General features: G+C 39.4%; 1 protein-coding gene across 1 annotated transcript; it reads right to left on the bottom strand.

The window, feature by feature from the left end:
* Window positions 1–335: 335 nt before the first annotated feature.
* Window positions 336–24,777, bottom strand: COQ10B (coenzyme Q10B). Its single transcript, XM_044241223.1, has 5 exons — window positions 24,616–24,777; window positions 18,957–19,106; window positions 7,962–8,154; window positions 2,835–2,936; window positions 336–1,375 (listed from the first exon to the last, which is right to left on the bottom strand). Exons 1-5 carry the CDS (start codon window positions 24,735–24,737, stop codon window positions 1,208–1,210), a joined length of 735 nt encoding a protein of 244 aa, XP_044097158.1. The 5' UTR covers window positions 24,738–24,777; the 3' UTR covers window positions 336–1,207.
* Window positions 24,778–25,434: the final 657 nt, after the last annotated feature.

Raw genomic sequence — 25,434 nt, 5'->3', positions numbered from 1 at the left:
TTAAAGGAAGACTGAATTTTGCCCAGATTTGTTTCATAAAATGCTACAGTGAGACTTTACTACGTCTAGTTAAAATACACATGGATAGGGGCACCTGGGTGGCTCAGTGGGTTAAAGCCTCTGCCTTCGGCTCAGGTCATGATCTCAGGGTCCTGGGATCGAGTCCCGCATCGGGCTCTCTGCTCAGCAGGGAGCCTGCTTCCTCCTCTCTCTCTCTGCCTGCCTCACTGCCTACTTGTGATCTCTGTCTGTCAAATAAATAAATAAAATCTTAAAAAAAAAATACACAGGGATGTAACATAGGATTTCAATAACCAAAATAACTGTACAAAAAATAAACAAATTAACTTTATTAAGTTACCACTTCAGTCCTTCGACATTGATTTGTTTACAAAAATATCAGTTTGAAATATATCATTGAAAGTGAGTACACACAATAAATAGAAAATAGGGATGCATGGTGCTGGAAACATATCAACCAACTTATCGTCATCCGTTGCCCACTATTATAGGCAAGATTTGACGAACAATCAGCATTATTGAAAGAGTAGTGAAAGTACCTGGGAAAGGGTTGCAAACTACAAGAGAAGTAGCTTAAAGCTCTGGACCACTCACCAAAAAAATATTCACTGTTTATCTGGGAGTTAATCTCACTATACATGGCACTGAATTACCTACCGCCCATAAGAACAATTTAAAAATAAGGAAAGTAGCCAAGGAACCTTCATTAACAGTATTTTTAAGTCAAAGTTTACTTTAAATATCTGATGATTATCCAAATATCCTAAGCTAAGAGGCATGTCCTATGACAATAAGTTATAAATAGTCTGAATTTAATAACTTAAAAGTGATATGGTTAATAGAATACATACTACGTGAGTATCTCAACTAACCAAATAAAAACCTTCAAATTAAAAGGTTTAAATTTACATTTTCAATTTCTGGTAAGAGTGCTGTCCATATTCTAGCAATAGTGATGACATCCCATTATCGTAAACATGCTAATACACCCATTACTCTGAATTACACTTGATTGAATTCTATATACATGTGGTTCCATATTCCAAGTGCAAATTCTCAATGGTGCAGATTTATAATCAAAGCTGGGTTTAACAAATGCTTTCTGACTCCTGAAGGCAAATGGTAAAAGCACTTCCTAAAAGTGAATAAGCTAAAATTATAAGTAGGTGACCAGTTCTTTTTCCCTTTACGTGTGATGAACTTCATGAAGCATTAATTCCCGAGGTATACTTGTTTCGGGACCATACAGCTTACACGCTCTTCTTTCGAAGGCAGCTACCATCTGCTTTACAACTTCATCGAAAAACAGTGTGGCAAGCTGAGAGTGCAGAAGGGAGCGAAATTCAAAAGAAATCTGTAGGAAAAGGTTAATTATTTTAGGAAGATCTTTCTTTAACACAGTCTCTACTTAGAGTACTGGTATACACACTGTGAAATGGGCTGCTTGGCCAGTATCTAAGGCTGAGCTGGAGGGGTATATCTAGATGAAATTTTTTAACCTCCCTCAGAAGATAGATGCTCAGTTTCCACAGAAAACCCAACTCCTGCTGGTGCCATAAGCTTAAGTAAACACAGCCTGAATGTCGTTTCAAGACAAATAATCTGCTTTTATTATTTAGTTAAAGAAAACTGGAAAAAAGCTTTACTGAATGAACACCATATTATTCTGGCTTCTTTTTTAATGTACCCCTTTTAGATCTATCCTATCTCTCAAAAGGAAATAAAGTAGGGAACTAATCCTGCTGATGGGTATTCTGGGAAAAGTAGCAGCATGAAGAGATTGAGCCACAAAACAGATGGGGCAGGTGGTACAATCTTTAAGTGAACAATGATTGAGAACTTCATTTATAACTCCTCAAGATATAAGTCAAGGCAGGTGGTTTGAGAAATAGTTTTTTAAGAACCAAATACCCACTAACTTTTTTTTTTCCCACTAACTTTAAAAACTGCTTTAATTTTCATTTTTTTGGTAGTTTTTCATTTTGAAGTAATTTCAAATTTATAAAAAACGTTGGAAAAATAGTACAAAGATTTCTCATACACCCATCACCCAAATTTCCCTTTTTCAATGCCTTATATAACCACAAGGCAATTAGTAAAGCCAGGAAATTAAGAGTTAATGCTACTAGGTAATAACACTAATATCTAATCTACACAGGCCTTATTCAAATTTCCCCAACTGTTCCATTACTGTCCACTAATTTCTGAATGAAAACAACTCAAGAGCTTAGAACAGCAGCATACAGTAATTTAATCAAAATTATGACTATTCCTTGAAATGCAATGCCTGAGTTGCAAATACAGAAAATAACTCATGTATTATCTGTTCAAAGAAAAGCCACAAGTGGCTTTAAGTTTTCTATAGCTAAGGTGATGTGAACAAGAAAATACCATAGTCCCTAGATTTTAGAAACACAAACACATTTTCCCCGTTCTGCACTTTATTTCTGTATCATAAAGCAATATGTAGATTTTATTTGGTGTTAATAAACTCTTATTAAGCTCTTAGTGAGGTCATAATATGTATCTTATAATCTGTGAACCTATAAATTTGAGACAATAGAGAAGGAATGACCATTCAAGGTTTCAAGAAATAGAAAAAGAGAAAGATTCATTAGTATTCCTTCTTATAAAGTTAGTATAGAAAAAGGTATTCAATATTCAGAATTTGAGATTTTCTGAAAGCCATCTTTCAGTAATCACTATGCACGTGAAATTCATGACAGCAGGTGGATTCTAATCAATGGATAATTTCTTCTTTATCAACTTCACCTGATACTTGGAACAAACCAACAGCTGTAAGAGAAACTTACTGAAAAATCCAAGGTACAAGTTCTTGGGTAGCCAGGAAGACCTGGGCTAAAACGCCAAACAGTCTCCAAATGATTGAAAAGCCTCCCATCAGTACAGGATGCCTAGAATGAAATGGAAAAAAAAAAAAAATTGCAGTAAAATACCATTTAGACTGTCTAGAATCTACAGTTGAGAATGATTTTTGTAATTTTTAATTTTTTTTAATAAAATCTTTTTTTTTTTAAGATTTTATTTATTTGACAGAGAGAGAGTAGGCAGAGAGGCAGGCGAAGAGAGAGAGGAGGAAGCAGCCTCCCTGCCGAGCAGAGAGCCCGATGCGGGGCTGGATTCCAGGATCATGAGATCCCTGAGATCATGACCTGAGTAGAAAACAAGTCAGTCGCTTAACCAACTGAGCCACTCAGGTGCCTTGAGGATGATTTCTTTCTAAAATATGTTTGTACGTCAGATCACAGGGGATAATAAAACACCTCATTTTCAGTTTGGTACTAGGAAGTAATCTCTTGCCAATATAAGTCATTTTCTTTTTTTTTTTTAAATTAATTAATTTATTTGACTGAGAGAGAGATCACAAGGCAGAGAGACAGGCAGAGAGAGAGACAGAGAAGGAAGCAGGCTCCCCACTGAACAGAGAGCCCGATGCATCGCTCGATCCCAGGACCCTGGAATCATGACCTGAGCCGAAGGCAGAGGCTTTAACCCACTGAGCCACCCAGGCGCCCCTATAAGTCATTTTCTTTCCTCCTGGGATCCCCAAGATTGTAGGTTCCCCCCTTCACTGCTGTCACTCAGGGTACTCACAGTTTTCTCCTCCATCAGCAAAACAGGAATTGATTTTTCTGGAAGTTTATTTCCGGCCCTGCCACTTATAAGTAATCCTGAACAATTTAATTCCCTGTACCATATTTCCTTAAATCTATAAAATAAGAATAATATATATCTTATGCCATATAATATATATATTTTTGCCCAATATATATTTAATAGCTTATAAGTATAAAATAGTTATAAGGTATCTGGCACAGATCCCAAGTAGGGTTCTAGAATTCTCCTTTCCTACCAAAGATTTTACTCTCAGCTGTCACATTTAGTGACATTATTCTCTATTTCTAGAAACACGGAAAAGGGCAACTGCGGTTCTAGTTTTCCTGAGTCTGGCCCTGGCCCATGTCCCTGATCCATTCTAACCTCTAATCTCTTCAGTGTTCATGTTTATTTTAGATGTGTATGTACACACTGAAACACGGTATTTAGAGATGTTATGTACAGTGGCATCTTGAGATTTCCCATTCTGTATCATTCAAAGAAGGCTGATTGAGACCCACTTAGAGCTGCTTCCTGCAGTGTGAAAAAATGGCAGCCAAAATCCCAGTCACTAGAAGACTGTCAGGACTGATTATGACTTTGAATGAAGTTCAGCTTCTTCACTTAGTATCCTAAGACACTATCTGGGCCTTAATACTAGTAGACAACTGATCTCAAGAACACGTATCACCTTCCCTCACCAGCAAACCATCTTTTAAATTCTTATTTCAATGACAACACCCAGGGCCCCTGGGTGCCTCTCAGTCCATTAACCCTCTGCCTTCTGCTCAGATCATGGTTTCAGGGTCCTGGGATGGAGCTGCATGTCAGTCAGGCTGCTCCCTTCTCAGTGGGGGCTCTGCTTCTCTCTTTCCCTCTGCTCCCGCCCTCACTCTTGTACGAGAGTGCTCTTTCAAATAAATAAAATCTTAAAAATCAAACAAACAAAAAGAACAAAAATCAAAGTCAACACCCCCATCCCCAATTAAGCCTTAAGTTTCCACCTCTTTTGGCATATCCCAGGGCCAATAAATAATCAAGTCTCTCTACCCTTTTTTTTTTCTTTTTTTTTTAAGAGAGAGAGAAAACACTCACAAGCCAGGGCCAGGGTGAGGGATGGAGAGGCAGCACAGAAGGGGCAGAGAGAGAATCCAGGTGCCTCTATCCCTTTTTTCTTTGATAATGTATTTCTCTTACCAGTTTAGATGTCCCTCCCATGAGCTTACACACTACGGATCACCAAAAAGGACTTGCACATATAACCTCTTTTCCCCCAGAGTGTACTTTTTCTTCCCCAGCTATTGGCTCCCTAAACAAAGAATGGAGGATTAATTTTGATTATATCTGGATCTCTCCAAAGATAGTTTCAAGTAGAAGCCAAAGAGCTTAAAATATATTTACAGTTTATTCCTCACTGCCTCTTCATCAAAACTCTTTTGAGTCAATTATCAGATGAAAACACGGTAGAATCATTATAAAGAAAATCAACTGCATCCATATTAAAAAGCATTTACAGAGAAATGCTCTGTTTCCACATTTATAAAAGAAAATATTTTAATTGTTAAAATGGAAACCAGTGTTTTAAAATTTATTTAGACATGATAAAGTAATATTCATCAGAAAGCTAAGTAATAACTAAATTTAGTCACATTATGCTACGTCAGTGGGGAAAAGTGAAAGTTTTCTTCAAGGGTTCAGTTTTATATACAGTTCAATAATGAACATCTAATTTTTAAAAGCATCAACAATCTACTATAAAATCTTATTATTTCAGTTACTGAATTTTAAGGTCACCCTTCTTTACAATCATATAAGAAGCTTATAGGAGGGGTGCCTAGGTGGCTCAGTTAGTTACACATTTGACTCTTGACTTCAGCCCAGGTCATGGTCTCAGGGTCATGAGACTGAGCCCTATAAAGGGCTCCATATTGAAAGTGGAGTCTGCTTAAGATTTTCTCAATCCCTCTCTCAAAAAAAAAAAAAAGGCAGCTTATAGGAAATTTAACAATGAAGGAGAAACAGTTATTGGGAATACTCACTATAATATACCAAATTCCTCTGACTACTTTTTCACAAAATGTGGCTGTATTCATACCAATAATCTAGCCCAAGAACCCACAAATTTTTCCTGGTATGTTTATTTATTTTTTTTTAAAAGATTTTATTTATTTATATGACAGAGAGAGATCACAAGTAGACAGAGAGGCAGGCAGAGACAGAGGAAGGGAAGCAAGCTCCCTGCTGAGCAGAGAGCCCGATGCGGGACTCGATCCCAGGACCCTGAGATCATGACCTGAGCCGAAGGCAGAGGCTTTAACCCACTGAGCCACCCAGGCGCCCTTCCTGGTATGTTTAGATATTGCTAACAGCCTCATTCCTAACAGAAGAGATACTGACTACAATAGGAGGTGTTATGATGACAACCTACAACTGGTTCTTCTGATGAACTGACCCACACCATACAAACTACGGCATGTAAAATGTTTAGCCTGTGACCCAGGCAGTAAGATTTCCTGAACCAATGCCTTTATTAAATCTGCTGAAAACCTTCAAGGGCTTCTGGCCATTGCAAATTCATGTACAGTAGAATTACTGATACGTCACAGGCATATTTGGGGCAATAAATAATTTGCAGAAAAAAAGCCACATGGCTTCTGCTGATCCCTTGGTTTTAATGATTTGTATTTTGTGCCACAGGCTTGTATTAGATACTAAAATCCAAAACATGAACCCAGGGACAACTGAAAGCTTAGTGTATGTAGTTGTGTGTTATTCTCAAATTCATCTTCAAACAATAAATTAGCACATTAAGAAGCTTATTTTAATGGAAAATAGCTTTGGGATCTGACATACAGTATGAGTTTGCATACGGTTCATAATTTCTCTAAGCCTCATAAAATTGAGATGGCAATGATCATTTCATAGCTGTTATTATGAAGATTTTTTTTCTTTCTTTTTAAAGATTTACTTATTCATTGGAGAGGAAGAGAGAGAGAGAGAGCACTGCACACAGGGGCAAAGGGAGAGAGAGAGAGAAATTCTAAGCAGACTGCATGTTGAACACGTAACCAAACGCAGGGTTTTTCCCCCCGCAAGATTTCTTTTAGTTAGATGCAGCATAATTCATGAAGATTTAAAGTTATAAGACACTAAGGTCAGGAAATAGAAAAACGGTTTAAGATTATAGAGATACTCACTGGTGTCAAAGACTGAGCCAGAGTCTTGGCTCTGTAACCTTGGGCAAGTTACCTAACTCTTCTAAGCCTTAATTTGCTCAACCGTAAGATGGAGAACAATTAACATTTGAATCTCAAAGGGCTGTAGAGAAGAACAAGTTAATAATTCCAGTAAAGCCCTACAAAGAGCTCTCTTACAATGCTAGCTATTGTAAGAGAGACAGCACAGTATAGTAGTAAAGAACTCCAAAACTATGAGACAAACAGGTGGAACCATTCACAATGGCAAAGTCCCACTGGGACATGGCCTTTTAAGTGGAGTTCAAGTCTGAGAGTAAGACGAGTGTGGACTCCAAGTCTTAGCTTCACCGGACAGTAGACTTTTCTCTGGTATGAGAGATACCACCTCCTTCAGTGTCTAACAAGAAGCTGACAAAGGCATTTAGCTCTGGCTAATTACCAAGAAACGATATCCCATGGGCATAAAATACAACTAAGCTCTAAGCCTTTGGTCAAAAAATTCTAAGAATTCACAAGAACTCAATGGAATTCTGCCTTTCTGTGTGTTTAAGCCTGGGTATCTGTCTATACATGTCCCCTCTTCTGACAAGGGTAAGATAATCAGTATAATGCATGTAACTACCTCCCACTTCAGTACCCACTGCATGGCAGGATGACCTCAACAATGTTTGTCATCCACATTTGTATCTTTTTTACCCTTCTTTATCCTCTCATTTTCCCTTAACGTTTAAAAAAAAAAAAAAAAAAACTAGGGTAAAAATTAACTTTAAACATTTTCCACTTGTGTGGTCCAATCTTTCCTAAGGGTCAGTAATCCTCAAATGAAGAAAAAAAGAAAAAGCTTCTTATTTACATATTCTAGTCAAATTTCTGTTTGGAAAGAAAAATGCTAATATTGGATAATTAAGAGATTGTATCTCTTAATTGTATAGTTAACTATATAATTAATTACATAGTTAATTATATAATTAATTGTATAGTTAAGAGACATAACAAATCATTTGTTTTTTCACCCTCCTTCTCTTGTTAGTTTAGGGAAATACTTTTAAGCTATTATACTTTAACTCATTTGATATAATCAACATTTGGGAAATATTTAAAAACAATGAAAACCAAAACCATTACCTTTACCAAATGTGGTTTCACCAAGGTTACTACTGATGTGTAGCGCTCCAACACAGGTGGAAACCCAATTTCTAACCGTGTTTTGCAATATCCAGTTCTCTTTGATATTACATCTGATTTTTTGCACCAAGGAACAAAATGCTTGTAATCCTCCATTCCTGATACCACATCATACATTTCCTGCATAGAATATCTTGAAAGAAAAAAAAAAGGAGGTGTTAACTACACCTAGTTATAAGGCACGTGAATACTTAAAACTGAATATAAATAAAACTTAGTGTGTATAAGGAAATAAATCATTTGGCAATCATGCTAAACCACATGATGAAATGAATGACTTCAAAGCAATACAAAAAAATAAAAGGGAGCTAAATATCTGTATAAAGCAGAGGTCATAATTTAGCATACCACGGGCTGAATCTGGCTAACAGATGTGTTTTTTGAAATTTTAATTAGTGGCCAGCATTTAAAAATTGAGAGTCTGAAAAAAAAAAATACAAAAAACAAAAAAAACCAGGGTACCTGAGTGGCTCGGGTCATAACCTCAGGGTCCTGGGATAGAGTCCTGCTCGGGCCTCCTGCTCAGTGGGGAGCTGGCTTCACCCTTTGCCTCCCCACCCCTCCCCCGCTCATGTGCTCACTCTCTCTCTTTCAAATGAATAAATAAAATCTTAAAAAAAAATACCCTAAATTGAAAGCAACTTAAATACATATCAGCTGATGGACAGTAATAAATGCTTAATATGATAAAAAGTATTAGTAAATTACGGTATATCCATACTGAGGAACTCTCTACCAATTATTTAAAAGAATTAAATCAAATATATACTTAAAATTTGTTTGTTTGTTTATTTATTTTAGTAATCTCTACACCCAACATGGGGCTCAAACTCATGACTCTGAGATCAAGAGTTATATGCTTTTCCGACTTAGCCAGCCAAGCACCTCCCACTTTGTTTTTAAAGTTTTGTGTCTTTTTTTAAAGATCAAATATATACTTTAGAGCAAGGAGGTTTACAATATATTATTATATGGAAAAAAAGCACTTTACAAAGCAGGAAGGATATGGATAATTCTATTATCCATTTAGGAAAAATTATAAGTAAATGCTGTATTTCTCACTTTTAAACATTTGATGTTTAGTTTTTCCTGAAACTAATTGTTATATTAATAGAATATCTGTAATGAAATACAATGTGGGGCTCGACCCCAGGACCCCGAGATCATGACCTGAACTGAAGGCAGATGCTTAACAGAGCCACCCAAGTACCTCAACAATAAGTAGTTTTTAACTCAAGAAAAAGAAATAGGAGTAAAGATAGCACATATACTTCCATACTGTTAGGTTTTTATACAAGAATGTAGTATTTTTGTAATTTATAAAAAAAGAAGCCATTCTAGAACACAAGGGAAACCTCTCATTCTTTTAATGAGTCAGCATAATGCCCTGCCAACCTGAATATGACAACATAAAAAATAAAATCTGCAGACTAAATATCAGCAAATAAAATCCAGCAATGCATTAAAAAAAATTAGTAATCAAATGTAACTCTTTTAAAGATTTGTGGATGGCTTAAAACCAAGAATTATATTATTATAACCATATTAACCAAAAGAATAAAAACTGTGTAATTCCCTCCATTAATGATCAAATAGCATTCCCATTAGAGTTAGAAATAAGATAAAGATGCTAGTTATTGGGACGCCTGGGTGGCTCAGTTGGTTAAGCAGCTGCCTTCGGCTCAGGTCATGATCCCGGCGTCCTGGGATCGAGTCCCACATCGGGTTCCTTGCTCAGCAGGAAGCCTGCTTCTCCCTCTGCCTCTGCCTGCCACTCTGTCTGCCTGTGCTCGCTCTCTCTGACAAAAAAAAAAAAAAAAAAAAAAAGCTAGTTATTGTGGTTAGATAATGTTGTTTTGGGGAGGAGTCCAAGATGGCAGAGGAGTAGGAGACCTTAGTTTCGTCTGGTTCCAGGAATTCAGCTAGATAGTTATAAAATCTTTCTGAACACCTGTAAACTCAACTGGAGAGCTAAGAAAAGAATAGCTGCAACTCTACAAATAGAAAAACGACCACTTTCTGCAAGGTAGAACAACAAGATGGAAAAACTAACCTCAGAAAGGAGAAAAAGAGGCAGTACTGACTGCCAGGAACCTAATCAGTATGGACAGAAGTAAGATGTAGGAATGAGGGTTCAGAATAATGATTATAAAGATACTAGGTAGGCTTGAAAAAAGGCATAGAAGACACCAGAGAATTCCTTTCTGGAGAAATAAAAGAACTAAAATATAAAGTCAAAATCAAAAAGGCTATTAACGAGATGTAATAAAAAATGGAGGCTCTAACTGCTAGGATAAATGAGGCAGAAGAGAGAATTAGGGACACAGAAGACTAAATGATGGAGAAAAAAGAAGCTGAGAAAATGAGAGCTAAACAACTTCTGGAACATGAGGAGAGAATTCAAGAGATAAGTGATACCATCAACCAAAACAATATTAGAATAATTGGGATCCCAGAAGAAGGTGGGGGCAGAAGATATATTGGTATACTGGAGCAAATTAAAGTGGAGAACTTCCCTAATCTGGGGAAGGAAACAGGCATTCAAGTCCAGGGAGCAGAGAACCCCCCTCAAAATCAATAAAAATAGGTCAACACCCTGACATATAATAATAACATTTACAAATCTCAGAGTCAAGGAGAATTCCTGAAAGCACCTTGGGACCAGTGCTCAGTAACCTGCAAGGTAGAAACATTAGACTGGCAGCAGATCTATCCACGAAAACCGTCAGGCCGGAAAGGATTGGCATGATATATTCAGGGTGCTAAGTGAGAAAAATATCCAGCCAAGAATACCTTATCCAGCTAGGATGTCATTCGAAATAGAAGGAAAGTTTCCAGGACAAACAGAAACTAAAAGAACTTGTGATCACCAAAAGGCCTGCAAGAAATATTAAAAGGGATACTTTGAGCAAAAAGAGACCCTAAAAGTAACACAGACCAGAAAAGAACAGAAACATATAGAAACAGTGACTTTACAGGTAACACAATGGCACTAAATTCATATCTTTCAATAGTTACTCTGAATGTAAATGGGCTAAATGTCCCAATCAAAAGACACAAGGTATCAGAATGGATAAAAAGGCGTTTGCAAGAGACTCATTTTAGATCCAAAGTCACCTCCAGATTGAAAAAGAGGTGGAAAACCATTTATCATGCTAATGAACATCAAAAGAAAGCTGGGATGGCAATCCTTCTATCAGACAAATTTAGATTTTTTTTTTAAAGATTTTATTTATTTATCTGACAGACAGATCACAAGTAGGCAGAGAAGCAGGCGGAGAGAGAGGAAGGGAAGAAGGCTCCCCGCTGAACAGAGAGCCCGACGCGGGGCTAGATCCCAGGACCCTGAGATCATGACCTGAGCCGAAGGCAGAGGCTTTAACCCACTGAGCCAACCAGGCGCCCCCAAATTTAGATTTTAAAACAAAGATGGTAGTAAGAGATAAGGAAGGACACTATGTCATAATTAAAGGGTCTCTCCAACAAGATTGAACAACTGTAAATATTTATTTCCCTAAAATGGGAGGAACTAATTATATAAGCCAATTAATAACAAAATTAAAGAAACACACCAATAATAATACAATAATAGTAGGGGACTTTAACACCCCCTCACTGCAATGCACAGAACATCTAAGCAGAAGATCAACAAGGAAACAAGGGTTTTGAATGACACACTGGACCAGAGGGACTTCACAGCTACATTCAGAGCATTTCCATCCAGAAGCAACAGAGTATACATTTTTCTCGACTGCACATGGAACAATCTCCAGAACAGATCACATACTAGGTCACAAATCAGGTCTCAACTGGTACCAAAAGACAAGGATCATTCCCTGCATATTTTTGGACTATAATACTTTGAAACTAGAACTCAATCACAAAGGAAATTTGCAAAGAACTCAAATACATGGAGGCTAAAGAGCATCCTAGTAAAGAATGAATGGTCAACCAAGAAATTAAAGAATTAAAAAAATTCATGGAAACAAATGAAAATAAAAACACAACTGTTTCCAATCTTTGGGATACAACAAAGGTGGTCCTAGGAGGGAAGTATATAACAATACAAGCCTGTCTCAAGAAACAAGGTCTCAAATACACAACCTAACCTTATACCCAAAGGAGCTGGAGAAAGAACAGAAAATAAAGCCTAAACTCAGTAGCAGAAGAGAAATAATAAAGATCAGAGCAGAAATCAATGACATAGAAACCAAAAGAACAATACAACAGAGAAAGGACCCAGATAAATAAAATCATGAATGAAAGAGGAGAGATCACAACCAACACTGAAGAAATACAATTAAAAGAACATATGCTGAGCAACTATATGCCAACAAATTAGGCAACCTAGAAGAAATGGATGCGTTCCTAGAGACGTATGAGCTACAAAAACTTAAATAGGAAGACATAGAAATCCTGAACAGACACATAACCAGCAAGGAAATTGAAGCAATAATCAAAAATCTCCTAAAAAACAAAAGCCCAGGGACAGATGGGTTCCCAGGGGAATTCTACCAAACACAAGGAAGAATTAATACCAGGGTGCCTGGTGGCTCAGTCAGTTAAGCACCTGCCTTTGCCTCAGGTCATGATCCCAAGACTGAGCCCCGCAATAGGCTCCTTGCTCAGCGGGAAGCCTGCTTCTCCCTCTCCCTCCGCCTGCCACTCCTCCTGCTTATGCTTTCTCTCTTGTTATCTCTCTCTCCTTGTGTCAAATAAATAAATAAAATCTTTTTAAAAATTACTATATACTTCTAAAGCTGTTTCAAAAAATAGAAATGGAAGGAAAACTTTCCAACAATTTCTATGAAGTCAGTATGACCTTGATACCAAAACCAGACAAAGACCCCATCAAAAAGGAGATTTACAGACCAATATTCCTGATGAACATGGATGCAAAAATCCTCACCAAGATACTTGTAATAGGATCCAACAGTACATTAAAAGGATCATTCACCACAAACAACTGGGGTTTATTCCTGGGCCGTAAGGGTGGTTCAACCTCCTCAAACCAGTCAATTTAATACACTACATTAATAAAAAAAAAGGACAAGAACCAACTGCTCCTCTCAAAAGGTGTACAAAAAGCATCTGACAAAGTATAGCATCCTTTCTTTTTTTTTTTTTTAGCATCCTTTCTTGATTACACTCTTTTTTTTTTTAAATATTTTTTATGTATTTATTTGACAGAGAGAAATCACAAGTAGATGGAGAGGCAGGCAGAGAGAGAGAGGGAAGCAGGCTCCCCGCTGAGCAGAGAGCCCGATGCGGGACTCGATCCCAGGACCCTGAGACCATGACCTGAGCCGAAGGCAGCGGCTTAACCCACTGAGCCACCCAGGCGCCCCTCTTGATTACAGTCTTAACTACACTTCTTGACTACACTCTTCACAGTGTAGGACTGGAGGGAATGTACCTCAATATCATAAAAGCCCACAGAAAATATCATTCCCAATGGGGAAAAACTGAGCACTTTTCCCTAAAGTCAGGAACACAAAAGGGATGTTTACTACCACCACTGTTGTTAAACATAGTACTACAAGCCCTAGTGTCAGCAATCAGATAACAAAAAGAAACAAAGGGCATCCGAATCAGCAAAGAAGAAGCCAAACTCTCACTCTTCGTAGATGATGAGATACTCTATGTGGAAAACCCAAAAGATTCCACCCCAGAATTGCTACAGCTCATATTAGAGTTCAGCAAAGTGGCAGGATATAAAATCAATGCACAGAAATTCATTGCATTTCTATACACTAACAATGAGACAGAAAAAAGAGAAATTAAGGAGTAAATAGCATTTAAAATTACACCCAAAACTGTAACACACCTAGGAATAAACCTAATCAAAGAAGCAAAGGATCTGTACTCAGAAAACTGTAGAACACTCATGAAAAAAATTATAGAAGACACAAAGAAATGGAAAAACGTTCCATGCTCATGGATTGGAAGAACAAACATTGTTAAAATGTCTATGCTACCTAGAGCTATCTACACATTCAATGCAATCCCTATCAAAATACCATCAACTTTTTTCACAGAACTGGAACAAACAATCCTAAAAGTTGTATGGAACCAGGAAAGACCCCAAATAGCCAAAGGAATGTTGAAAAACAAAACAAAGCTGGTGGCATCACAATGCCAGGCTTCAAGCTCTATTACAAACCTATAATCATCAAGACAGTAAGGTACTGGCACAAAAACAGGCACATAGATCAATGGACCAGAAGCCAGAAATGGACCCTCAACTCTATGGTCAACTAATCTTCCACAAAGCAGGGAAGAATGTCCAATGGAAAAGGGACAGTCTCTTAAACAAGTGGTGTTGGGAAAATTGGACAGCCACATGCAGAAGAATGAAACTGGACCATTTCCTTATACCACACACAAAAATAGACTCAAAATGGATGAAAGACCTCAATGTGAGACAGGAATCCATCAAAATCCTAGAGAACACAGGCAGCAACATCTGTGACCTTAGCCACAGCCACATCTTTCTAGACATATCTCCAAAGACAAGGGAAGCAAAGGCGAAAATGAACTACTGGGACTTTCTCAAGATAAAAAGACCCCAAATAACCAAAGGAACAACAAAGGCAACAGTCAACAAAACCAAAAGGTAACCAACAGAATGGAAGAAGATATCTGCAAATGACATAACAGATAAAGGGCAAGTATCCAAAATCTATAAAGAACTTATCAAACTCAACACCCAAAGAACAAATAATCCAATCAAGAAATAAGCAAAAGACACGAACAGACATTTCTCCAAAGAAGATACCCAAATGGTCAACAGAAAAAAAATACAAATCAAAACCACAATGAGATGCCACCTCACGCCAGTCAGAATGGCTAAAATTAACAATTCAGGAAACAACAGATGTTGGTGAGGATGCCAAGAAAGGGGAACCCCTTTATGCTGTTGGTGCAAAGGCAAGTGTAGCCCTCCTGGAAAACAGTATGGAGGTTCCTCAAAAATTGAAAATAGAGTTACGCTATGACCCAGCAATTGCACTACAAAGTATTTATCTCAAAGATACAAATGTAGTATTCTGAAGGGGCAGCTGCACCCCAATGTTTATAGCACCAATATCCACAATAGCCAAAGTGTGGAAAGATGTCCATTGTCAGATAAATGTATAAAGAAGATGTGCTATATACACAATGGAATACTACTCCTCCATCAAAATGAAACCTTGCCATTTGCAACATGGATGAAACTAGAGGGTACTATACTAAGTGAAATAAATCAATCAGAGAAAGATGATTATCATATGATCTCACTCATATGTGGAATTTAAGAAACAACACCGAGAATCAGAGGAGAAGAGGTAAAAATAAAGTAAGACAGAATCTGAGAGGGAGACAAACCGTAAGAGACTCTTGATTATAAGAAACAAACTGAGGGCTGCTGTGTGGGGGGGGGGTATAATTGGATGATAGACATTAAGGAGGGCACATGATGTATCTATACCTCTGAAACTAATAATACATTTTACATTAATTAATTGAATTTAAATTTAAAAATTTAAGTAATTCAAGATGAAAACAAAACATTGTTTTCAAAGTATTGGTCAATGTAATCAAATCAGAACATGAAATATGAGACATATGTGTGTAACAGTATTACGTGAAATGATCAGTCTGCAGGTTACAGGACTATCAATTCAGAAGAGAAGCAATTCAGAATTCAGTTAAGTAACGTGTTACAGAACTTTAAAAATTAATGCCTTTCCTATATTAGAAAACAGTATAGACAGTTAGGAAACAGTCTATACTATAGAAATGCAAAACACCTACAATAAATTCAACACAAAAACTTCAGGGCCTCAATAGAAAGCAAACAAACAGAAACCAACAGTGTATAGAACACGTAAAAGATGAGTGAATAAGGAGAACCAGATTCATATTATTCTTATAAAGACTCACCACTGTTACAACATAACTCAACTTAGAAATGGTAACAGTATTTGAGACCACCGCTGTGGCCTGACAAAGACGGCTGGGAGTGTGATTCTGTCCCCTCTTCAACAGGTACAGGGTCACGATCTATCAGGCCACGCCCTACAACTACCCAGTGCCCGCGACCCCACAGGGCCCAAGCTTGGAGCGGCTGAAGAAACTGTGAGCACCTCTTATGGCAGGGAGGACACCTCCTCCCAGTGGCCAATAAAATGCGAAAAGGGGGGGCGCCTGGGTGGCTCAGTGGGTTAAGCCGCTGCCTTCTGCTCAGGTCATGATCTCAGGGTCCTGGGATCGAGTCCTGCATAGGGCTCTCTGCTCAGCAGGGAGCCTGCTTCCCTCTCTCTCTCTCTGCCTGCTTCTCCATCTACTTGTGATTTCTCTCTGTCAAATAAATACATAAAACCTTTAAAAAAAATGCGAAAAGGGAAAGAAAAAAATATATGCAGTAATTTAAACAATCACAACCTAAATTACAAAAGGGATGCTTTGGAATAAGAGAGAATGAGTGTTTTTGTATGTTTAAATTAATCTTTATGATCATGAAATGAAGTCCACAGTAGAGGGGAGGGGGAAAAAAAAACCCAACCTCCTAAAACCTCTGAGGTTTTACTCACTTTGAGATAAATGCTAAAATAAATCCCATGAAAAAGTATGAAATCTTGCAGCCAGGAAGTTAATTGTAATAAATAATAAAATAATTTATTTTATATAATAATAATAAAATAATGTAATAATGAAATGTTTAAAAATTGTAACTAAAGCATCTAAGAAAGTAGTATAGCATAGTGGTCAAGGGATGGGCTTGGTAGTCAGAAAGGACTATGCTCAAGTACCAACCCTAAAACTAAGCCACATGACCCTAGGTAGGTGTTCTGCCTCTCAATTTTATTTTCTTCATCCATAACTGAAAAGTAACTCTATAGGGTTCTTTTGAGGGTTAAGTGAAATCGTTTTGGCATAGTGCACAAAGCTTAATAAGCATTTAATAAAGAGACACCTGGTTGGCTCAGTCGGTTAAGCGTCGGACTTTGGCTCAGGTCATGATTTCAGGATCCTGGGATGGCGCCCCACGTTGGGCTCCTCACTCAGTGGGGAGTCTGCTTGTCCCTCTGCCCCTCCCTGCTTGTGCACACGCTCTCTCTTTCTCAAATAAACAAATAAAATCTTTAATTTAAAAAAAGAGCGCTTAATAAATAGTAACTAATATTATGTGTTTATGTCAAATAGGGAAAAAAGGTAAGATGATCACTCGGTAAGACCAATTTGTAATAAAAAGAATTTCAGAGTGAGAAAGAATAAGGAAGTAAATAACAATAAGTAAATACGGTGGGAAAAAAACCTTAGGATTTATGCAGGACACTTAATGTACATTATCTCCATGAGCTTTAGTTTCCCCATCTCTAAAATGGGAATAACAACACCTACCTTACATGGCTATTATGAGAATTAAATGAAACTGTAAATATAAAGCACCCAGTAATACCTGTCAAATGACAGGCACACAGCATAAAAAAAGATATTGGTAGTGATTCAAAAGTAAAACAGACCAACGCATTATTTATCTTTTCATTCACAGATACGAGCTCTGGCAAGGATGTCTCCCTACCCAGTTATTTAGGCTCTCTTTACATGGTGTTATTGCTGGGAAGAAGTTGCTCCCCAACCCCAGACGCTACTATTCCCAATTCCCTCTTGCATTTAGATGGTACTGGTGACTAGTTCGTGCCAATAATCCCTTCCAGATGTTTATTTTTTTTTAAGATTTTATTTATTTAATATTTATCGCTGTGCAGGGGTAGAGAGAGCGCACAAGCAGGGGGAATGGCCAGAAGAGAAAGAAGGCTCCCTGCTGAGCAAGGAGCCCCATGTGGGACTCGATCCCAGCAAGCTGGGATCATGACCTGAGCTAAAGGCAGACACTTAACTGACTGAGCCATCCAGGCATCCCTCAATGTGGTTTAGAATCAAGTCTATAAGAGACTCCGAGGACTAAGAAATTACAAAAGGCATAAGTTAGATGGAGCCTAGGTTCCTAAACTGGGGCCCATACTGGGGACCACCCACTTGAACTTTACATAAGAAAGAAATAAACTTTGGGGTTTTACCTGTGTAGCTGCTAGTATTACCTTAACCAATACACTGACTTAGCCAGTAATAAAGGTAATTTTAGTGACAAAAGCTGAGTCTGCTGAAGGTCCTTCACTACAGAAAAATCAGAACAGAAAAAGCAACTGAAAAAATTAATGAAATGCACTTGTACAAGAATTCATGTAATACTTAATGGCCTGTTGAGACCCCCTTGTAGAAATTCCCACATGAACAGATGCTGTATTTCTGGTTTAGCAGAACTGCATTCTCTCTATTCTCTTCTCTATACAACCCCTAGATCAAGGGCCCAGCCTTGCCCATTGCACGGTTCTGCAAATAAAGTTTTATTAGCACAGAGTCACACATTTATTACACATTGTCTACAGTAATATGTCATCTGGGGTACAATTACAATGACAGAGTTGATTGGTTGCTACAGAAACAGTACGGTCCACAAAACCTAACATATTTACTACCAGGTCCTTTACAGAAAAAGTCTGACAACCTACGCCCCAAGTGGTAGGAGCCGCTTAGCACATCTCTATATTATCTTCTATGCATGTCTATATGTGAGGGAGCTATATAAACATATTGGGCCCAACATACCACTAATGTTGCCACTATAAAAACAAACGGCATACAAAAATGCAGGTCTAAACAGTTCGATTACTTCCTTTACACACCAAGGTTTAAGTCTATCCTATAAAGTTACCATATAATTATGTTTATTCAACAAATATTTATAAAAGAGCAAAACCTATGGAAAGGCCCAACTAGAAAAACCAAAGCATATTCTGTAAGAAGAAAATCCAGGAAAAAAAGTCACGATATTCTACAGAAAATTGTGAACATACTCTTTTAGCACAACTATTATTCTATACAAACCCTATAATTCTCCTCTCTGAATATTCTTTTCTTTTGTTTATTAATGGTGCAGCAATTTTGAAGAAGGTTCTTGCATAGATCTCCTTAGGCAAAATTGAGGTATGTAGCAGAAGAGTTCTGCTCATCAGTACGCCACAGGAAGCTGAATATCTAAAGAGACAAAACGTACTTGATTAAGAGTAGCAATGAAAAAAAAAAAGAGAGTAGCACTGAAAATTAAAAGAAAACACAAATGAGACTGTAAAATACTATCAAATGTTACTTTTTTTTTTTTAAGTAATCTCTACGCCCAACATGGGCCTCAAACTCATGATCCCAAGATCAAGAGTCACATGCTCCATCAACTCAGCCAGCCTGGCACCCCAGTAACTATCACACTTTACAAGGCTTCACAACTTTAGAATATTCCTGAAAAATACACACACACACACACACTCACACACACACACAGTTACACATGCATGCACAGGCACACACACAAAAAATAGTTTCTTAAGTGCCATAAAGAAAACTAAAAATAACAGCTTACAGTTAGGGTTAGAAGTTTCTGGCACAAATGGTATCTTTCCCAGAAAGTTGGCTTTCAGTCTATAGTCACAATATATTCTTCCCATACACTTGCTAGAATATTCATCATTTCTTTTCTTTTCTTTTCTTTTTAAGTAAACTCTACCCACAATGTGGGGCTCGAACTCATAACCCTGAGACCAAGAGTCACATGCTCTACTGACTGAGCCAGCCAGGACCCCTCCATCATCTATTTTCTAACTCATCTATCCAGGTTGTCTTCCCAGCTGGATCCACAGAGGTTCCTTAATTCTTGATCTACTCCGAGACTGGAGACTAGAGATCTAGTGGCTATGTTAGAACCTGCTGCTTTGTTCCTTCCCTTCCAATCTCCGTTTCAATGCACATATGTAAAAACTCATGCCAAGGAAACTAAAGTGTGACTTGTTTGGGGTACTTCTAAATATAGATGCCTGATATACTTTTTTCCACCCGAATATTTTTGCCTTTCCCTACTAAGATTATTGCATAACTATTTTATACTACTATTCATGTATTAGTTCACATACTTATTGAGTTCTTGTTCTGTGCTACGCAGTAGGGATATAATGGTAAAAATAAAAATTCACGGGGCGCCTGGGTGGCTCAGTGGGTTAAGCCGCTGCCTTCGGCTCGGGTCATGATCTCAGGGTCCTGGGATCGAGTCCCGCATCGGGCTCTCTGCTCGGCGGGGAGCCTGCTTCCTCCTCTCTCTCTCTGCCTGCCTCTCTGCCTACTTGTAATCTCTCTCTGTCAAATAAATAATAAATAAAATCTTTTAAAAAAAATAAAATAAAATAAAAATTCACTCTATGAGGATTTAGTAGGACTAAATCCTCACTCTATGAGGATTCAAAAAAAGTGCTAAGAAAAAAATGGGGGTGGGGAATGTAATTGGGAGCTCCTTTAGGAGTGGGGTAGAAGTTTTCTGAGGTTATATTTCAGCTGCAACTTAATGGAAGAAGTTAGCCATGGGAAGAGAGAAATAGCTATGTATGTACATAAGAAATGTGTGTGTGTGTGTGTGTGTGTGTGTGTGTATGGAAGGAGGAGAAGTAGATGGGGGGCATTCCAGGTAGTAGGGAAAGAGCCTGGCAGTACCCACAGACTAAGACTTATAGTGTAGCAGCACTACAGCGGGCCAGGAGAGTACCATGAGATAATGCTAGACAGACTAGAGCTGGATCACGCTAGGAATTATTAACCAGGATAAAGCAATTTGGAATTTATCCTTGGTGAGAAACTGTTTAAGAATTCCAAGTAAAAGAGTGTTATTTAGAGGTGCCTGGGTGCTCAGTGGGTTAAGCCTCTGCTTTCGGCTCGGGTCATGATCTCGGGGTCCTGGGATCAAGCCCCACATCGGGCTCTCTGCTCAGCGGGGAGCCTGCTTCCCCCTCTCTCTGCCTGCATCTCTGCCTACTTGTGATCTCTCTCTCTTTCTCTGTCAAATGAATGAACAAAATCTTAATAAAAAAAAAAAGAGTGTTATTTCATTAAATCAAATCTTCAAATTATTTTTTTAAACGGTATTTTTTTAAAAAGATTTTATTTATTTATGAGGGAGAGACAGCGTGCATGCACACTGGAGGCGCAGAGGGAGAGGGAGAATCCTGAAGCGGACTCCCTGCTGAGGGTAGAGCCCAAAATGGGGCTTGACTCCAGGACCCTGAAATCATAACCTGAGCCAAAATCAAGAGTTGGCAGCTTAATCCACTGAGCTACCTAGGAGCCCCCAAATTATTATTTTTTTGAATATTTCTTTTTCTTTCTTTCTTTTTTTTTTTTAGTTTTTTTAAACGGGTTGGGGGCTGGTAAGGAACTGCAGAGGCTACCCCCCCACACACACACTCCTGTCCCACTTACAGGCCACCATCCGCCAGCGATGCCCAGGTATGGGCCAACCCTCCATCCACTTTCAGGACTAGTTGATTCAGCAGGTGAGCTGTTACACAGTCTTAGAGGGCCCAAATTATTTTTTAAAAGGGTAAAGAAAGGCCTGGTCAAAACTCCTTATGTCATACATAAAATCTGCTTTATAAAATAGGATTTACATATAAATAAAATTTCTTTAAGGACATAGACACCCTACAATGTGGCCAGGGAGGAAGAGACAATGAAGTCAAACAAAGAATGGTTGAAGAAATGGGGAATATTCAGCCAGAAGATAGGGATGATCCCTGAGAGTATGGTTCCAAAATGTAAAACAAAAGTCCAAATTTGGGCTCCAGAATACAAGAAAGAACTTTTGAACAATTAACACTCTTTATAAAAATTAGATGGGCTTGGGGCACCTGGGTGGCTCAGTAGGTTAAAGCCTCTGCTTTCGGCTCAGGTTGTGATCCTAGAGTCCTGGGATCGAGCCCTACATCCGGCTCTCTGCTTGCGGGGAGCCTGCTTCCTTCTCTCTCTCTGCCTACCTGTGATCTCTGTCAATAAATAAATAAAATCTTTGAAAACAAATATTAGATGGGCTTATTCCAGAGGCAGTAAAATAGAGGTCAATGAAAATGGTTAAGCTAAACACTGCACAACTATTAATTAAGATGTAACGGAAAAGAATAAAACATATAGGGGCGCCTGGGTGGCTCAATGGGTTAAAGCCTCTGTTTTCAGCTCAGGTGTTGATTCCAGGGTCCTGGGATCAAGCCCCACATCAGGCTCTCTGCTTAGCGGGGAGCCTGCTTCCCTTCCTCTCTCTCTGCCTGCCTCTCTGCCTACTTGTGATCTCTGTCTGTCAAATAAATAAAATCTTTAAAAAGAAAAAAAGAATAAAACATATGAACTGTATTGATGAACTTATTGGCCCCTTTTAAGATTTTAAGGTATTTATGTATCCAGCTCTAAATAACACTTCAAAAAAAATGAACAATGGGGAAAATATAGTAAAACAAGACAGCTTTCAGAATTCTAGGTTTTCTAAAGGGATATCAGAGGAGGTATTTGGTTTTATAATGATGGTAACAGCATATTTTTAAAGATATCTATGATATTCTTTTTTAGTCAAAAGAAGTTTTAGATAGATTCATCTCCTAGAGAGAAAAAGATGTTGCCATTTTAGATAGATGCATCTCCTAGAGAGAATAGAAATGTTAGTGTTCCCAAAAATCTTTAAAAATATGGTTTGTTATGTGAATCTTATTTTAAAGGCAGAGATATTAAAATAAGCGCATTGTGATTTTTCTTTAGAGTAAACCTATAGAGTTTGCTTAGCAGTCAGATTACACCAATAAAAATGAATGACAGTCACTCTGCTAAATAAAGCAGAACAGCGGAAATAAAAAAAGTAGGCAGTTAATTCACCTCCCCTCTTTAAAAACTCACATAATTTAGGATCTCTGTTAGTTATACTGATCACAAAAAGCAAATCTGGTGTACAATATACCTAATCACATTTCCCTTGTAAGATATTCTTTAGGCGACTTTGTAAAGTTTTATCTATTTCCCCACTTTTCGTATACTCTGTCACCTATTATTGGAAGCCAATTATGAGACAGATATTGAGCACACTTAATAATTTTCTGATAAATCAATGTCAGAAAAGGCAGCATCTCTGAAAACCTTTATTTAAAAAAATCTAAGACCACTGCTTCTGAAGAGGTGACGTGGTTGACTATGAAGCTTGTCACTGTACATGGTTTTGAATTTTGTACCAAGTTTATGTAATACCATTGCCCCAACCTCCCCTTCTCCCTGCCCCCCAAAACCCCCTAAATAACCCTTACACAATCTGATTACAATTACAAAGGAAATATCTGTGTTTAGAGCAAGCTAATAGTTTTCCTGATGATTTCCCATACTATGGTTACAAGCCCTGGACAGCAAATCTATTTTCACACATTACCAAGAATGATGTCTTCAATTGCAACGAGGAGCCATACAGTCATATGTATCGTTCAACTATGAAATTAAAACTGAATCAAATGGACAGCTTTTGTCACTCACCTTCCAATAATACTACATCTCAAATACTCTAATAAAGGCCAGAACGTATGTTAATGCTTTGGCCTAAAAATGAGCTCATAAACTCCTTCCCTCTTCATTATTATAAATATTTGTCTTGGAATCTAAGCCTTAATTTGATCATTAAAACAATCATATTTTTTCTTAGAAATAAGAGTTTTATTTGCAAGCCAACATTTTATAAGAGTCACACAAACAGATCTAAAGCAGGACAGGCTATGTTCTGCTTAGAATTAGTTTTTCAGGTTGTTTCCTTCAGCAGGACTAAACGATATGCGATATTTCATTTCAATTTCAACCAGTATTTGTCTAAAAGGATTGAGAGTTGGCAGGGGTTTGGGGTACTTGAAAAATTCTTCACTAAATCTAAATTCCTGGAACTTAACATTTGTGCTTTCCCCCTTCATTCTGTACTGTTTACAACTGGATACATTTTAGACACTGTAATTTTCGAGCACAATTTATTCCAAAGTCATTAGTAGAAAGAAACGAAGCGGTGGAAGTGGGGAATTGTTCCTGACTCCGCCTCCACCCACCAAAAAGGAACCAACCAGGAAAATCGAAGGCTGGTTCAAGGTTACAGGACAAGTTACAGTCGAGCGGAAAACAAAATCGAGGTCCCCCTACTTCGGCTAAGTTCAGTTTTGTAAGCACCGAAGGGCGGAGTCGAGGACCCCTACCCGCCGCAGGGAGAGGACTTCCGGCCAAGTCGCCGGGGAGCAGGAGAGGGCTCGCCGCCGGGCCACGAACTCCGGCAGCCGGCCGCCCGCGAGCCGCGAAGTTGGAACTTTCCGAGAGCGGCGACGGCAGGCCGTGGGGGAGGAGCCCGGGAGAGTCCCAAGTACCGCGACGGCCGCTTTATCCGCCGCCGGTCAGTCGCGCCGCCGCGGCGCCGCGGATTCACCACCTCTCGCGAGGGTAGCGAGTCACCGACCCCGGCGCGGCGTCTGGAGCAGGCCCGCGAGCCTCCACCCCCGAGTGATGAGCGCGAAGTCCGAGTCCCTCACATGCCGATCTCAGGACACTCTCTCCCCTTAGAGACGCCAAAATGCCTCCGGTCCGGCGCCGCCACACCTCAAAATTCCTCGGTCCCCCCACTCAGCAAGCCCAGGCCGAAAGCTAACCCCGTCGCAGCACCCCTGGTGTTTATTACCTGACGTTCCCCGCAGGCCCCTGCGCCGGAGCCGGGGTTTCGGCCGCTGCCGTTGACTTTGGACGGCATCCCGAAACCACCTTCCTCAGAGCCCTCTGACCGGTCCGAGCTGCCATGATCATCTCACTGAAGCCGGTCGCCACCTCCGGGACCAGGCCCACGGCACCGCCCTCCTGCGGCGGGCCAAGCCGCCCGGCTCCGGGCCTTCCCACCAATCGGCGGGCCCCGTGGGCCGCCAGACACGCCCTCTCTTCCCACCCTGAAAGCGCAAAGCTGACGCAAGCTCCCACTTCCTGTAAGGCCTACTGTAAACGCTGTCGTCATCCTCCTGGCCAATCAGAGGGAGCGCAGGGCCGCCCGGACACACCCCTCTGCGGCGCCGGCCTCTCGTTACAGCCGCGCGCTCAGGCCCCTTTTTCACGAGACGCGCGGTGAGCGCCCTCCCCACCTCCCGCGCTGGAACTCGTCCCCGGATTCACCCACCGACCCCGTTCTCTTGGCTGCTGTTTGTGGTCGCGAGGCTCGGCACGAGAGCCCAGCCCAGGGGTGGGAGGAAGCTCGAGGTTCTGGGTGTTAATTACGTAACTGTCCAAACCGGTGAGTGCCGAGCCGGACCGCCCTCGCTCCTGGCTGCGAAGTCCGGCCTCCGGAGTCTCGCTGCTTAATGATGGTCTAACACATGCCCGGCGCTTACCCAGGAGGTTGTTGCGAGGGTAACGTGAGGTCATGTCCTTAGGGAAGAGACTCCGTTCTCTTTGCCTGCCTTTTTGTGTGGCCAACATTCCAGTTGGTGTTCGTGGGCAGTGTGGGTTCCCCATA

The sequence above is a fragment of the Neovison vison genome, chromosome 3, assembly GCF_020171115.1.
Source record: "Neovison vison isolate M4711 chromosome 3, ASM_NN_V1, whole genome shotgun sequence".
Classification (NCBI taxonomy): domain Eukaryota; kingdom Metazoa; phylum Chordata; class Mammalia; order Carnivora; family Mustelidae; genus Neogale; species Neogale vison.
This window is presented reverse-complemented; position numbering and strand designations above follow the sequence as displayed.

Bases quoted from the DNA above. Each gene is read 5' to 3' on its own strand.
- COQ10B (XM_044241223.1), bottom strand. From the start codon at position 24,737: ATGATCATGGCAGCTCGGACCGGTCAGAGGGCTCTGAGGAAGGTGGTT. The intron at 8,155-18,956 runs GTTTGTATAGAA...TTTTCTTTCAAG, and splicing joins TCAGAGAGGAGAATTATAGG to ATATTCTATGCAGGAAATGT. The intron at 1,376-2,834 runs GTAAGTTTCTCT...CTTTTCCTACAG, and splicing joins CTTGTACCTTGGATTTTTCA to ATTTCTTTTGAATTTCGCTC.